The sequence below is a fragment of the Ailuropoda melanoleuca genome, chromosome 4 (genome assembly GCF_002007445.2).
Source record: "Ailuropoda melanoleuca isolate Jingjing chromosome 4, ASM200744v2, whole genome shotgun sequence".
NCBI classification, from domain to species: domain Eukaryota; kingdom Metazoa; phylum Chordata; class Mammalia; order Carnivora; family Ursidae; genus Ailuropoda; species Ailuropoda melanoleuca.
The window spans coordinates 20,626,251-20,648,079 of record NC_048221.1 but is presented as its reverse complement, the minus strand read 5'-3'; the positions used below and the strand labels follow the sequence as shown (position 1 = coordinate 20,648,079).

General features: G+C 38.4%; 1 protein-coding gene across 20 annotated transcripts in view; it reads left to right on the top strand.

The window, feature by feature from the left end:
* Positions 1 to 21,829, top strand: part of PBRM1 (polybromo 1) — a 115,371-nt gene that overhangs the window by 33,462 nt on the left and 60,080 nt on the right. For 14 of the 20 annotated variants that reach the window (XM_034658439.1, XM_034658437.1, XM_034658448.1 and 11 more), the window contains 7 exons: positions 2,005 to 2,090; positions 3,235 to 3,327; positions 3,962 to 4,053; positions 9,221 to 9,434; positions 13,331 to 13,472; positions 14,839 to 14,936; positions 17,066 to 17,110. In XM_034658439.1, the coding sequence (XP_034514330.1) occupies positions 2,005 to 2,090; positions 3,235 to 3,327; positions 3,962 to 4,053; positions 9,221 to 9,434; positions 13,331 to 13,472; positions 14,839 to 14,936; positions 17,066 to 17,110 (770 nt within the window). The remainder of the gene's footprint in view (positions 1 to 2,004; positions 2,091 to 3,234; positions 3,328 to 3,961; positions 4,054 to 9,220; positions 9,435 to 13,330; positions 13,473 to 14,838; positions 14,937 to 17,065; positions 17,111 to 21,829) is intronic. The other 6 variants (XM_034658451.1, XM_034658450.1, XM_034658449.1 and 3 more) reach the window with 1 other exon arrangement.

Here is a 21,829-nt window from a genome sequence, read left to right as displayed (position 1 = left end):
TCATATAAATGGAATCATACAATATGTGGTCCTTTGTGACAGGCTTCTTGCACTGAGCATGACGCTTTTAAGGCGTTCATGTTGCAGCATGTATCACTTCTTCATTCTTTTCACTGCTAAGTAATGCTCCATTACATTTATATACCATGTTTTAGTTACCCACTTATCAATTGCTAGACATTTGGGTTGTTTCCACTTTACGGCTATTATAAATAATGCTGCTGTGAACATTCACGTTTAAGTTTTGGTGAGGACATGGTATTTTCATTTTTCTTGGGTATATACCTAGGAATGGAATTGCTGGTCCACATGGTAACTATATATTTAACTTTTTGAGGAACTACCAAATTGTTTTCTAAAGCAGCTGTACCATTTCACATTAGCACTAGAAATGTGCAAGTGTAATTTCTCCACATTCTCACTAACATGTTTTCCATTTTTGTTTTTACAATCGCCATCTTTGTGGGTGTGAATAGTATCTCATTGTGTGTCGAGTATCATCTCTCTGATGATTAGTGATGTTGAACATCTTTTTGTGTATCAGCCATTCATATATCTTCTTTGAAAAACTTTTTATTCAGATCCTTACCCCTTTTTTAATTGGGTCACCTTTTTTTTATTGTTAAATTGGTAGGTTTCTTTATATAGTCTGGACATTAGAGTGGATATATGATTTACAAGTATTTTCTCCCATTCTGTGGTTTGTTTTCACTTTCATGATAGTGTCCTTTGACACAAAGTTTTTAATTTGTTAAGTCCAGTTTGTCTGCTTTTTCTTTTGTTGCTTGTATTTCTAGTGTCTTACATAAAAAAGCATTACTTAATCCAAAGCCACAAAGATTTACAGCTATGTTTTCATCTAAGAATTTTAGAGTTTTAGCCCTTAAATCTAAATGTATCCATTTTGAATTTATTTTTGTATACCTCAGGTAGGTGTGAGGTAGGGATCTACATTCATTCTTCTACACAGGATATTCATTTGTCCCAGCACCTTATATTCAAAAGACTGTTCTTTCCCCCTTTGAATTGCGTTGGCACCCTTGTTGAAAATTAGTTGACTGTAGGTTTATGGGTTTATTTCTGGAATCTCAGTTCTATTACATTCATTTATATGACTATCTTTGTGCCAGATGTAGGGCTTGTTTTTGATCTACTTTTTAGTTAAATATTGATTTAGTCTCTCCTTTAAACTTCATAGATAATAAAAGCAGTTTCTGTAGTGCAACACACAATGTGAAATGACTCATTGCTTTACAATTCTCTCCTAGAAATTTTGTAGTCCTGTAACACAGTTGCTTATAGACATTTCTTGAATTAATATGTCTTTGGGAATTTAGCAGACGAGTCTCAGAAAACCTTTTGGGAGTAAAATCATTTAGACTTTCAGAATGCTCCCTCAAATATAGCTGCTTCCGGTAGTTAACCTTTCACATTTTAATAAACTTTCATCTTTTAAGAAACTTTGAGTGAAAATCAGAAACAAGCTGTGAAGTTCCTGTATTCTTAGTCTTTGATAGGATATTAACAATAGAGTGCCAATGGTTTCTTGATGCAATTAAGATTATACTTTTTGGTCTGATTATTTTCCCTAAAATAAATTTTAGAAGGGAAACTATATTTGATATATTAATATGCTATTGATTTAAGCAAGTACATTCATCCTAAATTTGTGTGCATAGTCTTTAATCTTAGAAGTGTATCTTTCTGTCAATTTTTAGGTCAGTGGACACAGAGTTCATTGTATTTTCACCCATTTTTCCTTGTTCACTGTTAGATCTTTGTGCATTACTTGACTAATTATGAAAGAGCTAGAAGGCTTTTTAACTTATGTATAATTGTGATTATGTTTTCAAAGGTGGTGAAAAGTTTAGAGGATGCAGCTATATGGGTGGTAAATAGAAGCCTACTCCAAATGGAAGAGTGCCATAGAAAGTGTCAGGTGCATGACCAACGGCGTTTTAAACTGTCCATTTTTTCTTAAACCACATAATTTTATCTTGACAGGATGCAAATTCTATAAAAAAAATATTTTATATGAAAAAGGCAGAAATTGAACATCATGAAATGGCTAAGTCAAGCCTTCGAATGAGGTATGTTTTTAAAACGTCTATAATCAGGGTGTCTGGGTGGCTCAGTCGGTTAAGCATCTGCCTTCAGCTCGGGTCATAATCCCAGGGTCCTGGGATCGAACACTGCATCAGGCCCCCTGCACAACAGGGAGCCTGCTTCTCCCTCTGCCCCTCTCCCTGCTTGTGCTTTCTCTCTCTCTCAAATAAACAAAATCCCTAAAAAATAATAAAAAAATAAATGTCTAAAACCCTTGTGCCTTTATTATTTGCCAAATTTTCTAGCTATTGGAATCAGTGCAGTGGAAAACAAGATGTATGTTGCATTTGAAAGTTATATTTACAGTTGATAATGTGATTCTGAAGAGAATAGATATAACTCTGACTCAGCCCCTTCATTGTAGCTGAAAGGCTTATGATTTTGGGGACGCCTGGGCGGCTCAGTTGGTCAAGCGTCTGCCTTCGGCTCAGGTCTTGACCCCAGGGTCCTGGGATCGAGTCCCATGTCGGGCTCCTTGCTCAGCAGGAGAGTCTGCTTCTCCCTCTGCCTGCTGATCCCCATGCTTGTGCTCGCTTGCTCGTGATCTCTGACAAATAAATAAAATCTTAAAAAAAAAATTTAAAAACAAACGATTTTTGAGGCTAAACACTATTATCTACTCTTATTGCTATATAGATATATATTCATATTTATATGTAACATATTTGTGTGTAATATATAATAGTATATATTTATATTGGCAGCAAAAGCATTTAGCCAGATATCAGGAGATCTAAAGTCTCATCCTGGCTCTTTCTTGTGCAAGGCCTAGGACTTTGAACAAGTCTTACTTCTGGGATTCCATTTCCTCCTCCGAGAAATGGAAGCTGGGGTGGCTGCTGTCGAAGCTTTCTTCTGACCCTGACATTTCCTTCATTACCAGATCCTTGGTCACTGCAGGTACCAAAAGCTCTCCAGGGCCAGCCCTTGTCCATTCTCTTCGGCAGAGTCCTCAGGTTTTGGAACAAAGCCTGCTGTACAGTAATGGCTTAGAAATATTTGAGCCTTTCTACTTAGAAACAACAACAAAAAAAAATACTTGCTTCCTTTTTGTTTACCCAGCATTCTGATTTCAGCTGTCAGTTTTCTGAGTTTTGTTTTTGTTTTTTTTATCTTATCTCTGGATAGGACTCCATCAAATTTGGCTACAGCCAGGCTGACAGGTCCTTCGCACAGTAAAGGCAGCCTTGAGGAGAGAAATCCCACTAGCAAGTATTACCGGTGAGAGAGTGAGTGTGTTTAGTCTGAGAACTGACCTTGTTTATGAGGCTAGGCTTACTAGTTTTGCCTGACGGCTATCATGAAGTAATTCTTTGGGGTATAATTGGGTTATTATGAGAATTGTTATCAAATATGTTACTTAAAAGGTTGAGGTGCTATAGTCAGCCTGACCTGACTTCTGGAAAATGCTTAAGCAGAAGTTATTTGTCAGGTAGTTTTTAATATTTCCAGTAAAATAAATTGTGGTAAAACACTGAAAGATTTTGTATTCAAAATAGAATTTGTGTTCATTGTAGAATATGAACATTCTAGAAGAAAATTAACCAGTAACGATGAATGAATCTTTATTTTTTATAAAATAAGGAGTAGTGCTGCATTTAAGTAACACACAATTGCAAGTAGCCTACTTTAGGCTTTCTACACCACTCCCTCTTTTTTGAGGGGAAAAAAACTGGTCTTGGCTAAGATTGATTATGGGGACTATAAAAAGTACGATGATAAATGGAGCACACAGTTGAATAGAAATTCTTTTTCTTTGATGTGAATGCTTTGTTAACAGTTTCTGTCTCCTGTAAAGTAACCAAATTATTATACCATCTTTCCCTGTCTTCTGATTGCTTGTTTTTCTTTGTAGTAATAAAAGAACAGTCCAAGGGGGTCGTTTGTCAGCAATTACCATGGCTCTCCAGTATGGCTCAGAAAGTGAAGAGGATGCTGCTTTAGCTGGTAGGCATTAGGTCGTGGCTTGTTAATGCCTTCTCAGTGGATCTTCTGATGAAGGAACATTACAGTAACTTTGGTCTGGCTGGGAGTTCGTCAGGTTTTGGAGTACATGCTGTTTTGTTGTGTTTTGATTGCACTCTTTGGTTGGCAGACTTATCAAAACCTTATTTTGTGTTGTAGCTTGTATCTAAATCTGTAAAAACAATTGGTTTGCTGGCCTTAGCAGATCCTGGTTTCAAGCGTATAATGTTAAATAATGAGTACAAGTAAGGCTGTCGGGAAACCCGAGGGAGACATTCACACCGTCTTAGATTTCCAGGCCACTGGCTTATATTTTCAGTAGGCTATAATTCCTTCGCGGCTAGAGCTTCTGATTTAAAGATAGATGTAAATTACAATCAGAGGAGCATAGTCAGTTGACATTTAAACAAGCCCAACAAAGGGCACTGGGCAGAAAAATCCAAATAAAAGTACTCTGTCCGTTAAATAGCGAAGAGCAGCTGTAGAAGTATGTTTGATTTCATTGTCTTCCTCTGCAGTGTGAATTAGTGTTCTTTATTTTACTACAGATAATCTTTGTATGTACAGATAAAATTTGTTTCATGAAATTAGTCTGGCATATCTTCTGATTTCATAATCAAGTTTGAGGACAGATTTTTCCACCTGTGTCTTATTTTCTACTAAATCTTCCATAGAAGTTTCATAGTTACTGTAGACTACTTATTAGCATGTGAACTTAATTTTTTGACACTCATCTACAGAAATTTTTTTAACTTAAATCAGGTCTGGTGTTAGCAAAAATTGAAGGAAAATTTGTTTTTATTAGCTTTGTTTTTTGCTGGTTATAAAAGTGACACACATGTTTAGGTTTCCTTCTAACATTTGGTTACTTCATTAACCTTGTAAGTAGCATAACAAATTGAAGGAAGACCCACCTAAAAAGTATTTATTGTTTTTTTTCCTAATAAATAGTACCTTGTCACAAGAGGGTTCTTACTTAGTAACCTTAGCTTTTAAAACAAAGTAGATGTCAATCAGCTTTGTGTGTAGTGGATCTTTGAGGCTGCTCTACACAGCTGTTTATCCTTGATTTAGTCAAGATTCTAATCCAATTGTTTTCTACTTCCTGCTGCTGGAAACAACTTCAGGGTAGGGCACAGTGAAAATAGCAAAGAAGGAATAACTGATGATCTTGGAGTGACAAGAAAGAGCCCATGGAAAGAAAGCATAAGAATTCAGAAAGCGTGGCCTGTCTTCTTGAGGTGATTTGTTTTAGAGACAAACCACACTCTGCAGCCTGGGGCGAGGCGTCAAGGCAGGTAGAGAAGAGCACCCACTTGCAGTCCCTCTAAGAACAGAAATGGGGTGGGGGATAGGATCAGAAAAACAGATCAACCTTTCAGTCCTCCCCCACAAAAATGAAATAAGAAGGCAAAAAGAAACAGAAAAAGCAGGACAAATGGAAAGGATAAAGATGAGAGAAACAACTCCAAAAATTCTATCAGAAATCACGTCAGTGTTAATGACCGAAATTTGCCAATTATAACAGTTTTAGATTAGATATTTTTAAAAATCAGGTTGTATGCTGGTTACAAGAGCCACATCTAAAATGTAGAAATACAGGAAAGTTTAATGTAAAAGGATGGAAAAAGATTCACGGGGCAAATAATAACCAAAGGATAGTTACATTGACTTCTGATAAAATGGACTTTCAAACAGAAAGCATTACCAAGGATAAAAAGGATTCACCTAATAATTATAAAAGGGTATTTCATCAGGAAGATAAATTATAAAACTCAAAATATGTAAAACAAGCAGATAGAAAGCTACAGAGAAAGTGAAAACATTGCCCTCGAGTGGCAGTTCAGTGCTTTCCATTGCTAGATGAGTAGCCAGAAGACCAATGAAACAGATGATTTGAGTACACAAAGTATATCTCTCACAAGTGTATTTGTTTCCTATTGCTGTGAAAACAAATTACCACAAGCTTAGTGGCTTCAAACAACACAAATGTATTCTCTTTGACGCTGGAAGTCAGAAGTCTAAAATCAAGTTGTTGGCAGGCCAGTGTTCTCTGGAGGCTCTAGGGGATAAAATGTTTCCTCTCCTTTTCTAATTTCTAGAAGCTACCTATATGCCTTGGCTCACAGCTCCTTCCTCTCTATTCAAAATGCAGCACTCCCTTGGGGCGCCTGGGTGGCTCAGTCATTAAGTGTCTGCCTTCAGCTCAGGTCATGATCCCAGGCTCCTGGGATTGAGTCCCGCATCGGCTCCCCACTCAGTGGGAAGCCTGCTTCTCCCTCTCCCACTCCCCCTGCTTGTGTTCCCTCTCTCACTGTCTCTCTCTGTCAAATAAATAAATAAAATCTTAAAAAAAAAAAATGGCAGCACTCCCATTCTGTCATCCCATCTCCTTTCTCCTTTACCTTGCCTGCCTCTTATAAAGACCCTTGCAATTACATTTAGTAGCTCAGTTTAATCCAGGATCATCTCCCAAGTTCAAGATCCTTAACTTAATCATATCTGCAAAGTCTCTTTTGCCATATAGGGTAATATTCACAGGTTCTGTGGATTAGGACTTGGATAAGCTATTCAGTTAACACAACAAGATGGATATAAACAGGCAAATATTCTGCAGTTAGAAAATACATGTTCTTCTCTGATTCTTGTAGAACAATCACAAAAACTGATCATGTACTTAGCCATGAAACAAATTTCAACGAGTTTGAAAGTTGGGTATTTTACAGACATATTTCTGACCATAACGCAGCTATGATAAGCACCTAATCTTGAAAAGGTAAAAGTTAAAAACCCAAATACTCAGGAAATACGAGTCTCCAGATGTTTGGGTTTCTTTTTTTAAAAAGGAAAAATTATAATAGAAATTTAATGACCTGAGACTGAACAATAGCAATAATGAAAATAACATATCAAAACAGTGGGGACAAAGCTAAAGCTGTACTTTGGAAGGAAAGTTATGGGTCTTAATGTGTCTATTTAGAAAAGTAGCTTAAAGTCAATGAACTAGGGGTGCCTGGGTGGCTTAGTTGGTTAAGAATCTGCCTTCAGCTCAGGTCATGATCACAGGGTCCGGGGATCGACCCCACATCAGGCTCGCTGCTCAGCAGCAAGTCTGCTTCTCCTGCTCCCTCTGTGATTTCTCTCACTCTTACTCTCTCTCAAATGAATTAAAGAAAAAAGTCAACAGAACTATTAAGCATCCAACATAAGTAAATAATGAGAATAAAAGCAAAGACATTAGAAGAAAAGGTAAGAAGAAAGCCAAGAGCAGAAATGAATTTGTTAGAAAAGAAACCTATTGTAGAAAAGATGAATAAAGTCAAAGCTTTTCTGTCAAAACTATTAATAAAGTAAGCAAATTATCAAGAAGCAGAAGGCACAAATAAAACATATTAGGGGAAAGAAGGAGCATACAATTAAAAAGAATGTATGAACAGCTTTATGCAAACAAATTTGAACATTTAGATGAAATGGGCAAATTCCTAGAATGTGATAAATGCCTAAAACTGATTCAAGAATAAAAAGACTGATTAATCTTATCACCATTAAAGAAATTAAATTATTACAAATCTTTCCCCCATAGAAAACACCAGACCAAACATTCAAGGAACAGAATTATATACAAACTCCTGCAGAGAATAGAAAAAGAGCTCCTTAGTTCATTCTGTAAAAATGATAGATAGAACCTAGATACCCAAACTCAATGAAAATAAGCACACTGTATCTAGCAGAGTATATAAAAGATAATGCATGATGACACAGTTGGGTTACTCCAGGAATACTAGGTCACTTCAGCATTCAGAAAAGTGAAAGTATCATTCACTATGTTAACACTTAGTAAAGCTGTATTATTGGCTCAGCAGATGCATTTGATCAATGCTTCAATTCCCATTCATGATGAAAACTTAACAAATTAGAAGTAGAAGGGGATCTTTCCTAACTTGATAAAGAGCACTTGTTTTTAGCGGAGAAATATGTGCAGCATTCCCTTTACCATAAGTGAAAATGTCACCTCTTTTGGTCAAAGTGCTAGCCAGCCGATACTGACAATGAGGGAGTAAGAGTCAGAAAAGAAGATCTATAAGAATTGCAGTTGAAAGATTGTTTTTTGAGTTTTTTACTCAAAAGACCGTACAGGTAAATTATTGGAATTAATAAGAATAATAAGGTGCCAGATAGAAGATCATTATACAAAAATCTGTTTCATTTCTGGAATCAGCCACAAAAAGAAAATACAATTTTTTAAAAGGTACACTTTACAGTAGCAACAAAACATATCTAGGTATAAATCCAACTAAATATGTGCAAGCTCTTTATGGAGAAGATCAGCAGTAGTAGGGTCAGAGAAGACTAGTTTCAGATCCTCTCTTGGCTTCTGGCTCCGTGGTGAGATCCACATCCTCTCTCAACTCTCCAGAGAGTGGTGCCTGTCCATCTCTTAACACTGTAACTAAGTACTTGCTAAATGATTGTCGCTCCTAGCCCAGGAGCAGTAGCGATTTTGATTATACAGATCCATCAAGATAAACTTATACACTGTTGAAAATTTTAGGGAAATGAAGAGTGTATTTTGTTTTTCTGTAAAAATGATTGCATTTTGTTTTGGTGTTTTTATGATTAGCTTTTACCTAAAAATTCTCTCAATAAGGGAAGAAATCATTCTTCAGGGTTGCTGTAGATCAGTGGAGCAAAATCACAGAGACTTAAAGCAAAACCTGATTTACCAGTATCAGCCCAATATCAGTATACATTTATGCTGCCCTAAACTACGTGCTGCTGCTTTGCTTCTGAGATCTGTGTATGGCTACTTGCTCCTTTTCTTAGCCAAACACATGCAGCAAGAAGTCCCCGAAGAAGGCCCCGTTTAAAAAGAGAAACTATTTTGTAACTTTTAAAAAACAATATAACATTTTTTTGTGTGTAACACTTTATCCTGTTTCTATGTAACATTTCTCTAAGTAAATACACAATTATATTAAGCACTACTAACAGCATCTTTAATGAGGGCTGGAAACTTCTTTTAAATAAGTATTTTCAAACATACAAAGCTTACTCTGGAAGGTTGTTAAAAGAGCTTTAAAGTATGGTTCTTTTTTCTCCTTATAAATACCTTTTTTGTCTTTTTTTTTTTTTTTTTTTTTTTTTTTAGCTGCACGTTATGAAGAAGGAGAGTCAGAAGCAGAGAGCATTACTTCATTTATGGATGTTTCAAATCCTTTTTATCAGCTTTATGACACAGTTAGGAGTTGTCGGAATAACCAAGGGCAACTAATAGCTGAACCTTTTTTCCATTTGCCTTCAAAGAAAAAATACCCTGATTATTATCAGCAAATTAAAATGCCCATATCCCTACAACAGATCAGGTAAGATGCCTTCTATATTACTCAGTAGAAATCCATTTTCTTGTGGTTGAGCCTGCACATCTATCTCCTTGCTAAAATGTATACGATATTAAAGGTGAAAGTATTTTCACATGTCTAGAGTATGTCTTGAATATCACTTGTATATAAAAAGTAAGAAATAAATTTGATTAAATACGAATGATATTCTCTGTACTGTAGTAGAGTCGAGGCAAATAAACAAAAGCTATTCCAGCTGGGCATTTGTGTGTCAGATTATAGACTATAGAGAGTCATGCAGCTCAGAACTTAACTGTTCATTTTCATACAACTGAGCAAAGCACAAAAGTCTTTCTGCTTCTACTTTTTATTGATATTTTAATTACAACAGTTTAACTCTTTAAACTTTGTATCTAAAGTTGAGCCCCCAGAATAAGCATAGGCAGCTCTTAGAGAATTCATTAGCTGAAACAGTGCCTGAAAGATGGTTCATCTTGGTTTCCCTTTTCTGTTTAAAACAGTCATTGGGGGCGCCTGGCTAGCTCAGTCGGTAAAGCATGCAACTCTTGATCTCGGGGTCATGAGTTAAAGCCCACATTGGGCATGGAGCCTACTTTAAATGAATAAATAAAGGAAGGGAGGAAGGAAGGAAGGCTACTTTAAATAAATAATCAGTCAATCAACCATTGGGAATTCAGACAGAATACTGAAACCACCAGATCATCATTAAAAATAATAGGAAATAAGTAATATCGTAACTCTCACAGTGCAGGTTAGGTTCTACTGGATACCCAGATACAGGCAATGAGGTAAAAATATATCCTAACTGGGCAAAGTCGGAGTAAGCTGGTATTTATCAGTCCAGATAACTAACCTGACAAATAGTAGGAATTAAAATGCTTATACTTGCTGGATTCTATTAAATAAGATTGCTGACAGCATATGTTTCATGGTTTTGCATTTATAACTTCTATTTTCATCATTTGATCAGTAAAATTTATGGTGTTTTTACTTAATACAAACTTTGGAGGTTTTGTGCCCAAATAAGATACGGAAAGTCAGTTTATTTGATCCTCTTAAAATATCATGGAAATTAAAGCTGCTATTCATTAAGAAAATAGCCTGGAAATTTGTCTTTTATACTCTTTGCCTTGGAAGAAATAGTGACAGTCTTATAGATTTTGAGGGGTTCCCTTTTAACTCAACAATTTTTAAAAAATATTTTATTTATTTATTTGAAGGGAGACAGTGAGAGAGGGAACACAAGCAGGGGGAGTGGGAGAGGAAGAAGCAGGCTTCCCACGGAGGAGGGAGGCCGATGCACGGCTCCATCCCAGGACTCTGGGATCATGACCTGAGCCAAAGGCAGACGCCTAACAACTGAGCCACCCAGGCGTCCCATTAACTCAACAATTTTTGTCCTTAGTTTCTTTTCTCCCTCAGTCTTTTTTTTTTTTAATTTAGTCTAAATAATGAGTTTAGTGTAAGGGAAGACATATTCTTAGCCAGCTTAATCACCTGCCTACAACCTTCTTCTAAGTTAGAACTTTCTAATAGAAACCTTGCTTGGTTAAGTCAGTAATTCTGCACCTTTCTCCCTTTTTAAACTTACTTCTTGACAGTTGTCTGGCACACAGGTAGGGGAGTGTGAGGAATAGAGAAGTGGCTGAGGCCTAGCTGGTAGCATGCTAGAGTTCTGAAGGGTCAGCTTTCAGCATGGCTTATCTACCTCCTTTCCCAGGACACCTGGCCTGTGGTGCCTGACAGGAGCTGGACTGCCTTCCATTGTCTCTACATTAGAGCAACATGGAAGTCTACAGCAGTGCTGCCCAATAGAACTTCCTATGATGGTGGAAATGTTTTCTCTGCCTCGTCCACTATGGTAGCCACTAGTCACATGTGACTGTTGTGCACTTGAAATGTGGCTGGTGTAAAGAAGGAAGTAGATTTTAAATTTTATTTCAATTTAAAGAGCCACATGTGGCTAGTGGCTAAAGCATTATACAGCACAGTCCTAGGAAGATTTGTTGGCAGAAGGATGATAGTTCAGTGTCATCAAAAGCAACAAAAATAGAGGTGCCTGGGTGGTGCAGTCGGTTAAGCATCTGACTCTTGGTTTTGGCTCAGGTCGTGATCTCAGGGTCCTGGGATCGAGCCCCACCTCAGGCTCCACGCTCAGCAAGGAGTCTGCTTAGGACTTTCTGTCTCTCTGTCCCTACCCCCCATGCACACATGCTGTCTCTCGCTCTCTTTCTCTAAAATTAAAAAAAAAAACAAAAACAGAAAAATGAAGGAGTGGGCAGGAGCTAGACAGTGTGGCTCCATATGCCACCTTCCACTGTTCTGGGCTTATCATCCCCATCTTTTATTTCCCATTGTGCCTATCCTGCCCCCCTCTAACCTTGACAAGCATCGATCTGATAAATATGTGCAGATTTATTATAGATTGTCATTTACAAGTTTGCGTTCCACGTCTGTTCTTGGTGGATATTGAGAATACTCAGCACATTACTCTTAGAGTTGGCAGAAATAAGTCTGAGACTGTAATTTAAATTCTGGGTGCGAGCCACGTAGCCTGGTTCTGAGAGCTGAGTTAGTGCGTAGTTGTTTGCTTCACGCCCGAGATGTTCTCAGACATTCGTATCTTTTTAAGCAGTGCACGGAATCTGCATATAGTATGCAAGTGCTTGAGTCAAAAGATTTAAAAGTCCATCCTGTGTGCCTACAGAGTTAGGGTAAACTGTGACTTTTCACTTTGTGTAAAATCTATGAGGGACGTGGGGCATCTGGGTGGCTTAGTTGGTTAGGCATCCGACTCTTGATTTCAGCTCAGATCATGATCTCAGGATTGTGGGATGGAACCCTGCGTCGGGCTCCCCACTCAGCAGGGAGTCTGCTTGAGAATCTCTCTCGCCCTCTGCCCTTCTCCCCCTGCATACACTCCCGTGCACTCTCTCTCTCTCTCTCTCAAATAAATAAATACATCTTTTTTTAAAAACCGCAGGGATGCCTGTGTGGCTCAGTCAGTTAAGCATCTGACACTTTGGTTTCGGCTCAGTCGTGATCTCAGGGTCTTGGGATCTAGCCCTTCGGGCTCTGTGCTCAGTGCAGAGGCTGCTTGAGATTCTCTCTCACTCTGCCCCTCCTGCTCATGCTCTGACCTTCTCTCTCTCTCTCAAATAATAAATCTTTAAAATGTATAAGGGACTTTATGAGAGTTGTTATTAGCAGTAGCCATAGTGTCTGAAAGATACCAGAATTCTTAAGACTTTTAAGTAAAATAAGTAATGTCAATTTTAAGCCATCATAATTAGTCACAAGTGTTTGTATTAGAAGAAAAGTAGTGAGTGGGCTCTGATGTATCTGCCTCTCATTTACCGTCTTAAGACCTCTTCGTTGTGTGTGTATATATGTATACATATGTGTGTGTATGTATGTATACACATATATATCCCCTTTCATGGTGTTGTGAGTGCATTCTCTTTTCATTAATGTTCATGAACTGGAATGGCCTCTTATTTTCAGAAGTGGCTAGATCACCATGGTTCATTAAGGTATCTTAAAACCTCCCTGATTTTTTTTCTCTTCGTGGGGTTTGCATGTTAACCACTAACAGAAGTTTTCCATTAGGGTTTTTTGCTAATATATTTGCCTTGTAATTGACCACCTTGGCACCTACGTTCTCTTATTACTTCTCTTATGTTTTGTTCTTCTGGATTTTCAGGTAGACTGTCATACTGCCTAAATACAATGGTGCTTTTGCCTCCTTTCTATCTTGAAGGTGCCCCTTCTAGCCCTCTCATCAGTATCACCAGTAGAGGTCAGCCAGTGCTTGTTAGGACTTTTGTACTGGACTTTCAGTAAGGGTGTTTCATCATTTTTATAATGGTAAATTGTAGCCATGTGTTTGTCTTTCACAGGACAAAGCTAAAGAACCAAGAATATGAAACTCTAGATCATTTGGAGTGTGATCTGAATTTAATGTTTGAAAATGCCAAACGCTATAATGTTCCCAATTCAGCCATCTACAAGCGAGTTCTGAAATTGCAGCAGGTCATGCAGGTATGATTCCTTGGATTTGCTTAGCTGTGGTATGTATAATTGAAATAATTTTACAAACTTTGAGTGTGTACTTCTGAGATGCGTGATTTCTCCCAGCATTATCGCATCATTTATTTCAACCACAAGTACTGCTGAGTACTTTTTTTAGAGTTGTCAGGACCATGTAGAGTAGAAATAATAATTTAGCCTGGGTTAGCTTTGTGAGTGGAAGGAGCAGGGATTTGTGCCTGCGGAGTATTTTTAGGGTCCTCAGGAAGTTTCCCTCCAGTCATAGACAATACTCTATCACTTAGATTTTATTTCTTAGGCTCTAAACTTTGTGTCTGTTAAGGTAGAATTGGTCCTAGGAGAAAGAACATCTTAAAGCTAATTAATCATTGTACAATGTTCAAGAATTTATCAGATCCTGAGGCGCCTGGGTGGCACAGCGGTTAAGCGTCTGCCTTCGGCTCAGGGCGTGAGCCCAGCGTTCTGGGATCGAGCCCCACATCAGGCTCCTCTGCTATGAGCCAGCTTCGTCCTCTCCCACTCCCCCTGCTTGTGTTCCCTCTCTCGCTGGCTGTCTCTATCTCTGTCGAATAAATAAATAAAATCTTAAAAAAAAAAAAAAAAGAAATAATTAAAAAAAAAAAAAGAATTTATCAGATCCTTTCTGAGAGCATGTCTTAGTGGGCATGGGAAGTCATGTATGATCTAGGGGTTTTGAAGAAAGGCATAGATATGAAATACAAATTGTGTCTCAGTTTTGGGTAGAACCTTTATGGAAAGAGAAACTCAGCAAGGAAGCAACGAAAGCAATTTTAGCTCCCCTGGAGAATCTTCATTCTGTGTAGTCGATCCTGGCATTGATGCTGCGCATTTCACGTATTTCCTTTCAGCGCTGTGCGTGCGTTCCCTAAGTCTGCAGTGGTTGGACTTTCAGCTGTTTGGCAGAAGGTCTTTAAAAATGCATGTGTTGAAAGTAGATCTTCTTTCACTTCTCACGTTAAACTTTCTTCTTAGCCCCACTGTTGTTGAAGAAGTCCAGGGTACCAAAGACTGTCTTCGAGTTACGTAAAAATGGCAGGACACCCCTACTTTGCCTCAGCGCTTTTAACAAGACTGTGCCTTTGTAATCTTGCAGTTGAGCTAGTGTGTTGATTTGTCAACCCTCTGGATCCAGTTTTTAACCTACTTTTCTGTAGGTTATGTAGGCTTTTGTTAAACTGGTTATTGAAAAATATGTTTACTGACTCTTTAATTTTGTGCATCTTGCATATGGTTGTCTTTTTCTAAGAAAATCTGATACGTCTAACTGTTTAATATTCATATATTCTGGGAGCATTCAGCAGGGTGAGCTTGACTCCCAGGGTCTGCTCTGTTTCAGGCAAAGAAGAAGGAGCTTGCCAGGAGGGACGACATTGAGGATGGAGACAGCATGATTTCTTCAGCCACCTCTGATGCTGGTAGCGCCAAAAGAAAAAGGTACATATTCTTCTCATAGATGGAGGCACCTCTGTTTCTATTGTTTTGTTTTTGATAAGTGCAGGAAAATGTGTTTTTAAGCTGTCAGGTATGAATTCTCTTACAAGCTGTAATTATGTGCTAACAGATCTTCTATTAGAATTCATTCGTGAATCATGATCAGCACTGCTGTTGGTGCAAGTCCCATAATGGCTGTAGACCGCATGGATAAAAGTGACAACTGCTTACGTGGCTCGGCAAAGTATGTTACTCTGTTGCCTGTCTGGGCCATTTTGCTTTAATGTGGCATTTCAGGAGTGCCACTTAAATCGAATTTAGGTAATTTCTATGTGGTGAATTGCAAAAAAATTCAGTACTATCACTGCAGTGAAGTAAATCGCTGATACTCTTACATCTTTGTTTTTCCTTATTAATCTGATCTTTATTTGCCATTTTAAGGATGTCATATTGTAAACTACCAAGTCATAACTTCTTGTAGTTCATAAAATACTAAGCTAGATGTTTGGTTTTTCTCTCTTTCTAATTTTTCTCCCAACTTCCCTCACCCTTCCTTTCTCTCATGGGTTCTATGGAAGGGCACCTCACTGTAAGACTCTGAAGCTGGACTCCCGTAAAGAATCCTGCAAGAACGTCTCTTTTGTCTACGTCTCCCACACACAGTTTCTCTGGCTCGATCTTTGTGGAACACCATATTCTCCCTCAGCCTTAACTGTCTCACCATCTTTGTAGCCCCGGTCGCTCCAGGGAAGACACCTTAAACAAGAAATAAGCTAATCACTAATAGCGGGGGCAGATCCAGAGTTGAACGAAGAAGTCACTAGTAACTGTTGACACTGTTTTGTTCACGCATTAATAGATCCACTGAGATGAGAGGATTTTAAAAAGTGGTTTACGAAAGAGAAGCTGTCCTATCTTTTCCTGTTATAAATAGCATTTGGGAAAATTCTTTTAGCTTTGAGAGTAACTGCTGTGCTATGCCGTGGTGACTAAATTGATTGGTGTACCCTGAGATGTGAGTCTCCTCCATTACTGGCCTATGAATTTCATCCTTCCAAGTTCTTGATTCCTTGTTATACCAGGGGCAACGGAGGAAAAATGTGAAACCAGATCAGAGACATCAGATCAAGGACATCTTTGAGTGTAATTATATAACTCTACTACAGCATCACCTGTGTTTTCCAGATCAGTCACCCATCAAAGATAAAAACTTCTAAGGCAAAAGAAGGTAATGGAGGCAAAAGTGATGGTACATTGAGTGCCAACACTGAATGGAAACAGAAATCTGAAACTAGTTGAGTGTTACAGCAGTTCTGAGGAAGCATCAGTCCAGGCCAGATCCTTAAAAATGACCTCTCTGTCTCTGTGGCTTGTAGTTGGTGGGACAACCCAAGTAAATCACTGGGAAGTTATTACTCTAAAACCTCCCGCAGAAAGAAAACTAAGCATTATGTTGTTGAAATCATAAAATCCTACTTCAGGTAAAACGTCTCTGTGAACAGGTTTCCTAGGAGGTGTTTTGAATAATAAAATGAAAAACACAAATAAGAACAAATTTAAATCATAGCTAAAGCAATAAAAGAACGTACCTGGTTTGAAATACGGCATGAGTGGACCTTATTAAGAGGTTAGAGGTCGAGAGAAGCAAGTCCTATACTTTGAACTGTGTGGCAAAGAAAGAAGCGTTAACGAGCCTTTTAGAACGTAGCTCGTTATGTTAAGAGGTTTTGCTAATGAGAAATAGACTTTTCCGGAATTCAGGCAAACACAGCTGCCTAGTAGGTTAAGTTCAGCTTGTCCAGTGAAGTCAGGGCCAGGTTTTCCAAGTACCATTTGACTCCTAAATACGGTATTTGATTCTATCTTTGCCTTATTTTTTTTAATATCAAAGAGTGTGAAAAAAATTGATGTATGTTTTCTTCATTCCGGGAGTGCATTCTTCTTCCCCACCCCTTTGCCCAAAAGTCTACCTGCTGTCTTCCATGTTAAAATGTTCCAAGTATTCTTAATATCTTTTATCCTTTGGATTGAATAATCCTTTTTTTCCTCAACCGTATTTGGTTTATACATGACCCTCCAATGTTGCTTGTGTTGTTTCTCTTCACATGTGATGTTTGTTTCTGCTTTCCCAGGAACACTCTTGACAGTGAGATGTTGGGTCTCAGGAGGCTCTCCAGGTGTGCAGTCCTTTTTTATGCATAAACGTATTTTTAAAAGTATAACTTCTGTGGCATGGTCAGTACTGATTAGGCGACAAGTGAAGTCTTAAGCATGTGAAATAAGTTTTTATTTGGGTGCCAGTTTGTTTTATGAATAAAGAAAGCAGTAGAGTTTAGAAGTACGATTGGTAGAATAAATTCAGAATTAGCTCGCCTCGGTATGTTCTGAAGCGTTGATTTGTCGCTAGCTTTGCTGGCGGCCACAAGCCCTCTCACCAGTCATGGTGCTTGTGCAGCAGAAGGTAGAGGCTGAGACTAGGACGGCATCGCCAGCGTCTAGAAGCCGGCGGACACTGATGCCCTTTCAGGAATGTCTTTTACACATTGGGGGGTGGTGGAAGGATCAAAACCAGTGTTGACAATCCAAGTGATGTCAGCCTGAGTTGGCACCTGTGCATCGGGTTAGCGCTTCTTGAGCATGAATACATTTCATCAGTCTCTGATCTTGCCCATGCTTTATTTCTTTGAAAGCATCCATTCTTCTGCATGTCACTTATGATTTTAAAAACAGCCTATGAGTTGCCATGTTATAGTCTTAGTCATCATCGTGTGGTGCTTTTATTTTCACCTTAGCCTTCTGGCGTTCATGGAGTGTCAATTGCTTGCAGAACACCAGACTCCCCTCTTACAGGCCATAAAGGAAAATGTTTAGGCATCACCTCTACGTGCCAGGAACTTACTGGCCAGGAAGAGAGGCAGGTTGAAAACAAGTGAAATTATGTGGGAGCAATATCACAGAACAATTGCACAAGGTATACAGTTGTGTAGTTTGGTGGAACTACATGCATGACTGCAAAGAGCTCTAGGAAATATGATTTCCCGATCATGCTTTTCTTTCCAAGTTAGATGTTCTAAAGTTATCTGCATGTTGCTCCCATATGCAGTCTACTCTGCAAAATTACTGTTACCATTATCTTCTTCCTAATATTTTCCTTAAGAAAAATTTTCTTAGATCACAAATTTAAGAAAAAGACTATGGCTTATATTTCTCTTACATCGTTCATAGTGTGTGTGGCACTAACTCTGGGTAGTAGTAGAAATAGAAACGTGGGGCATCTGGAATAGTATTATAACCCCAAGCTCTAGAACCTAACTGCCCAAGTTCAAATCCTAGTTACTCTAATTAGCTCTGGGATCTGAGCCTCACCTCAATTTCCTCATCTGAAAAGTGAGTCGATAACTATACCTTCGTAAGATCATCGTGAGGACCTGAGTGGTTGATGTGTTTAAAGCCCTTAAAACTGGGCTTAGATGCAGTTAGTACTCAATAAATGCAACTCTGATTATTTTCTGGAAGTAGTTCCTGTTGACATCAAGACTCGGCAGATTTCATTTTGTTTTTAGTGGGATGTTACTAGTCTGGGAAACTCATTAGAAAAGGTTTATTATTTATTAAAAGGTTCTACTTATTAAAAGGTTTTATTCCTTGAAGACTTGAAGATGCAATGAATGTAGCAAGCCTTGTAAAGCAGAGAACCTTTGGGTTTACTTAGCTTAACAGCAGACACCACTGAAACTCTAGGACCAGGGAGTTAAATGCTGGGAGACCTGGGAGCCTATGAACAGGGTAGAGAGGCCCATGGTAAGTGCCGGCTTTTGGGAAAGGGAAGGACATTATAAAAGCAGCGTGGTGATTATCAGCTGATTCAGGTCTTAGTTCTGATTGCTCACTTTATGACCTTAGGTATTTACTTGACCCCTGTAATCCTCCAGTTTCCCAGCTGTAAAGTTGGGATAATAAGTGTACCTGGTTCTTAGAGCTTGAGAATTAAATGAGGTCACACATATAGTACTTTACTAGCACAGCCCCTGGCATGTGGTAGAAGTGTTAGCTGTAACCATAAATGGGAATTGTGTGTGTATATATGCAAATGTGAATACATACAATAATAAAAGCTTCAGAGGAGGTATAATGTTAAGGACATTTGAGAACTTAGCCTCAGAGTATGAGGGTGAGGACTAACACTGTGGCATGAAAAATTGAAAGGAAAGATCAGATCCAGAAGTGCTGTGGAGGTTTCTCTAGAACTTGGTGATAAACTAAGAGAAGCAGAGTTTGGAGTCAGCAGGGTAGTGGTAGTGCTGGCCCTGGAAAATCAGATTCAGAACAGAGGCTCCTTTAGCTTCTAATCTTTGTGCAAGTTAGGAAAAGCACCCATTTCTCAAGACATTTCCATTTGTTGGAAAATTGCTGTAATATAATGATTTTGTTAGCACAGAACCCTTCATGGCCCATCTCCTGTAAGATTCTAGAACTGCATGTGTATTATAACAATGTCTGTTATCTGAATTGGTGTCCCCTTAAGTGTGGCACCTGTCACAATAATAAACAGCCCTGGTTTTGAACTCCCTTAACATATATTTTACTTCAGTATGCTTAAAGGTGTTGATTAAAAAAAGAAGGATGAGTATGCCAGTTACAAGGTCGGAGATTAATGCACCTTTCCCATAATGGGGAGGTGTAAACAAACTATTTACAGTTACTGGTCTGAGAGAGGAGGATAGGTAAGATACATAGAGGGGTTCTACGAAGAATCTGAAAAGCAAAGTGACATTGAAAACAGTAGGGGAATATGCTTTCTGTCTTTTTGTAATGTAGAGTTTATCTCCTTTCAGAAAGTATTTGAAGTTGCTTTCAGAAGTCACGGATGTAATAAAGTTCACCATCCGTATTGGAAAAAGATAAAGCAAATACACCAAACCACCCAAGCTAATACAGTTATTATAGAAGAATATGAAATTTAACTCAGTTTTTTCTGATAGCCAGATTAAAACTAATGGGCCAGTAGTTCTCAGTGTCAAAGGCAATGTAAGGATCAGAAAGATGTCAACAAAATAACAAAATTGGGTATGTTCAGAGAAGGTTGTAACAACAAAAGTTTTGCTTGCCTTTGAGGATCAAAAGCAGAGAACACATTACTCTTAAACAGTGAATTGGTAATAAAAGTTCTAAAACGGTACATTTCAGTTATTAGAACAGTCTCTTAAATAAATTCAGATTTCACATTTTTTTTTAAAAGATTTTATTTATTTATTTATTTGAGAGAGAGAGAGCACAAGCAGGGGGAACAGCAGAGGGAAAAGCAGACTCTCCGCTGAGTAGGGAATCCGATGCGGGGCTCAGTCCCAGGACCTCAGGATCATGACATGAGCTGAAGGTAGACACTTAACCAACCGAGCCACCCAGGCGCCCCCAGATTCCACATTTTGGATATGTCCCATTCAAAGCTGCTTGGTGTCAGAGCTATCCCACTCTCCATTCTTTTATTTCATTGGCATTTTCCCTAAAATTCAGTAAAAAAAAAAACAAAAACAAAAAAACACTTTCCTTCCTCTTTAAAAAACTCATAAAAATCTGCCCTAGACCCACTGTCAGATTTGAGTTTTTGTGGCTTCATACAGAAAAGTCCAGTGATGATTGGGGGTGATATCCTGGAAGGAGGAAGGGAAGAGAGCTTACCTGGACCAAGAAAGTCTTGAATTGTTCTGCGTGATATTCCTGGAATGAGGGGCGATTTCATTTTGAGTTGATTATTGGAGAGATTTTTTTAAGCTCATGGGTTCAGAATGGGATTTCTGAATCTACATTTTGAAGTTTGACCCCCATAAGTGAGATCTAAAGAAAACATAACTATCTTTAGTAGTTTTAAGCATCGATTTCTGTGATATCAAATTCAGATTCTGAAATTTTTCTTTAGAGGCTTCCTGAAGGTTAATGTCATCTGCATTGTAATCTCTACCCACATGTGGAGCTCTGTGGTTTGGAGCTCTGTCCCAGGTTCCTCTTCTATTTATTATCCATTTGCTGAGTCCCGGCCTGAGAGGACTGTGGCTCTCACATCATTGCACCCAGATGCCTCTTTGGGGAAATAGTTCCCACTGAATGAAACCTGTCCTAACATATCTAACAATTACTTTCTTGACATAGAGACGCAGAAATACTAAGAGGAGAAAACGGCAGAAATGATCCTAGAGCCACTCAAGATTACCCAAGGGAAATGAGCAGTCTGAGTGAAGGCACAGGAAGCGGAGGTCCTTTTTCCTCCTAACTGACCACTTCTAGGCTGTTTTAGCTCCATAATGCTTGGAAGATAAGCATTTCTGACACATTTTAAAAGCTTGACTTAAAGATAGATATTTATTTTCTCATCTGTTAATTGTTCTTTATTGGGGTTTTGTTTCCTTTTTTGAAAAAGCGTATCTTGAACTTTGGAGAGAAAGTTATCCGTCCTTCGGCCTCTTTATGATCCAGCAGTAGAGCGAGTCATGGACTGGGAGACCCATTTTGTAGGAGACCCATTCAGCCACATTGTTTGCTTCAGAGCTGGACTTCCTTCCATTTATAAGACAGGAAACAGATAAAATACTTATCTCTAAGTACTGCATTATATGAGCTTATAAATGTTTATTGAATAGAAATTAAGTCATAAATCATTTCTTTTTATTACCTACCTGAATGTTCATCTGGAGACTGCTGGCTTGAGTCTGGCTAGAATTTATCATTGTCCTGAAAACATACAAATAATGGGCCAGAAATCATGCTGGAAGACCATCTCTTCTAATAATTCACTGGACAACACACCTTGGGCAAGTCATTTACCTCTCTGAGCCAGTTTCCTCAACAAATAGAGGATACAGCCTATCTGTTCTCTTGGGCTCCTTTTTAACTTGTGTTCT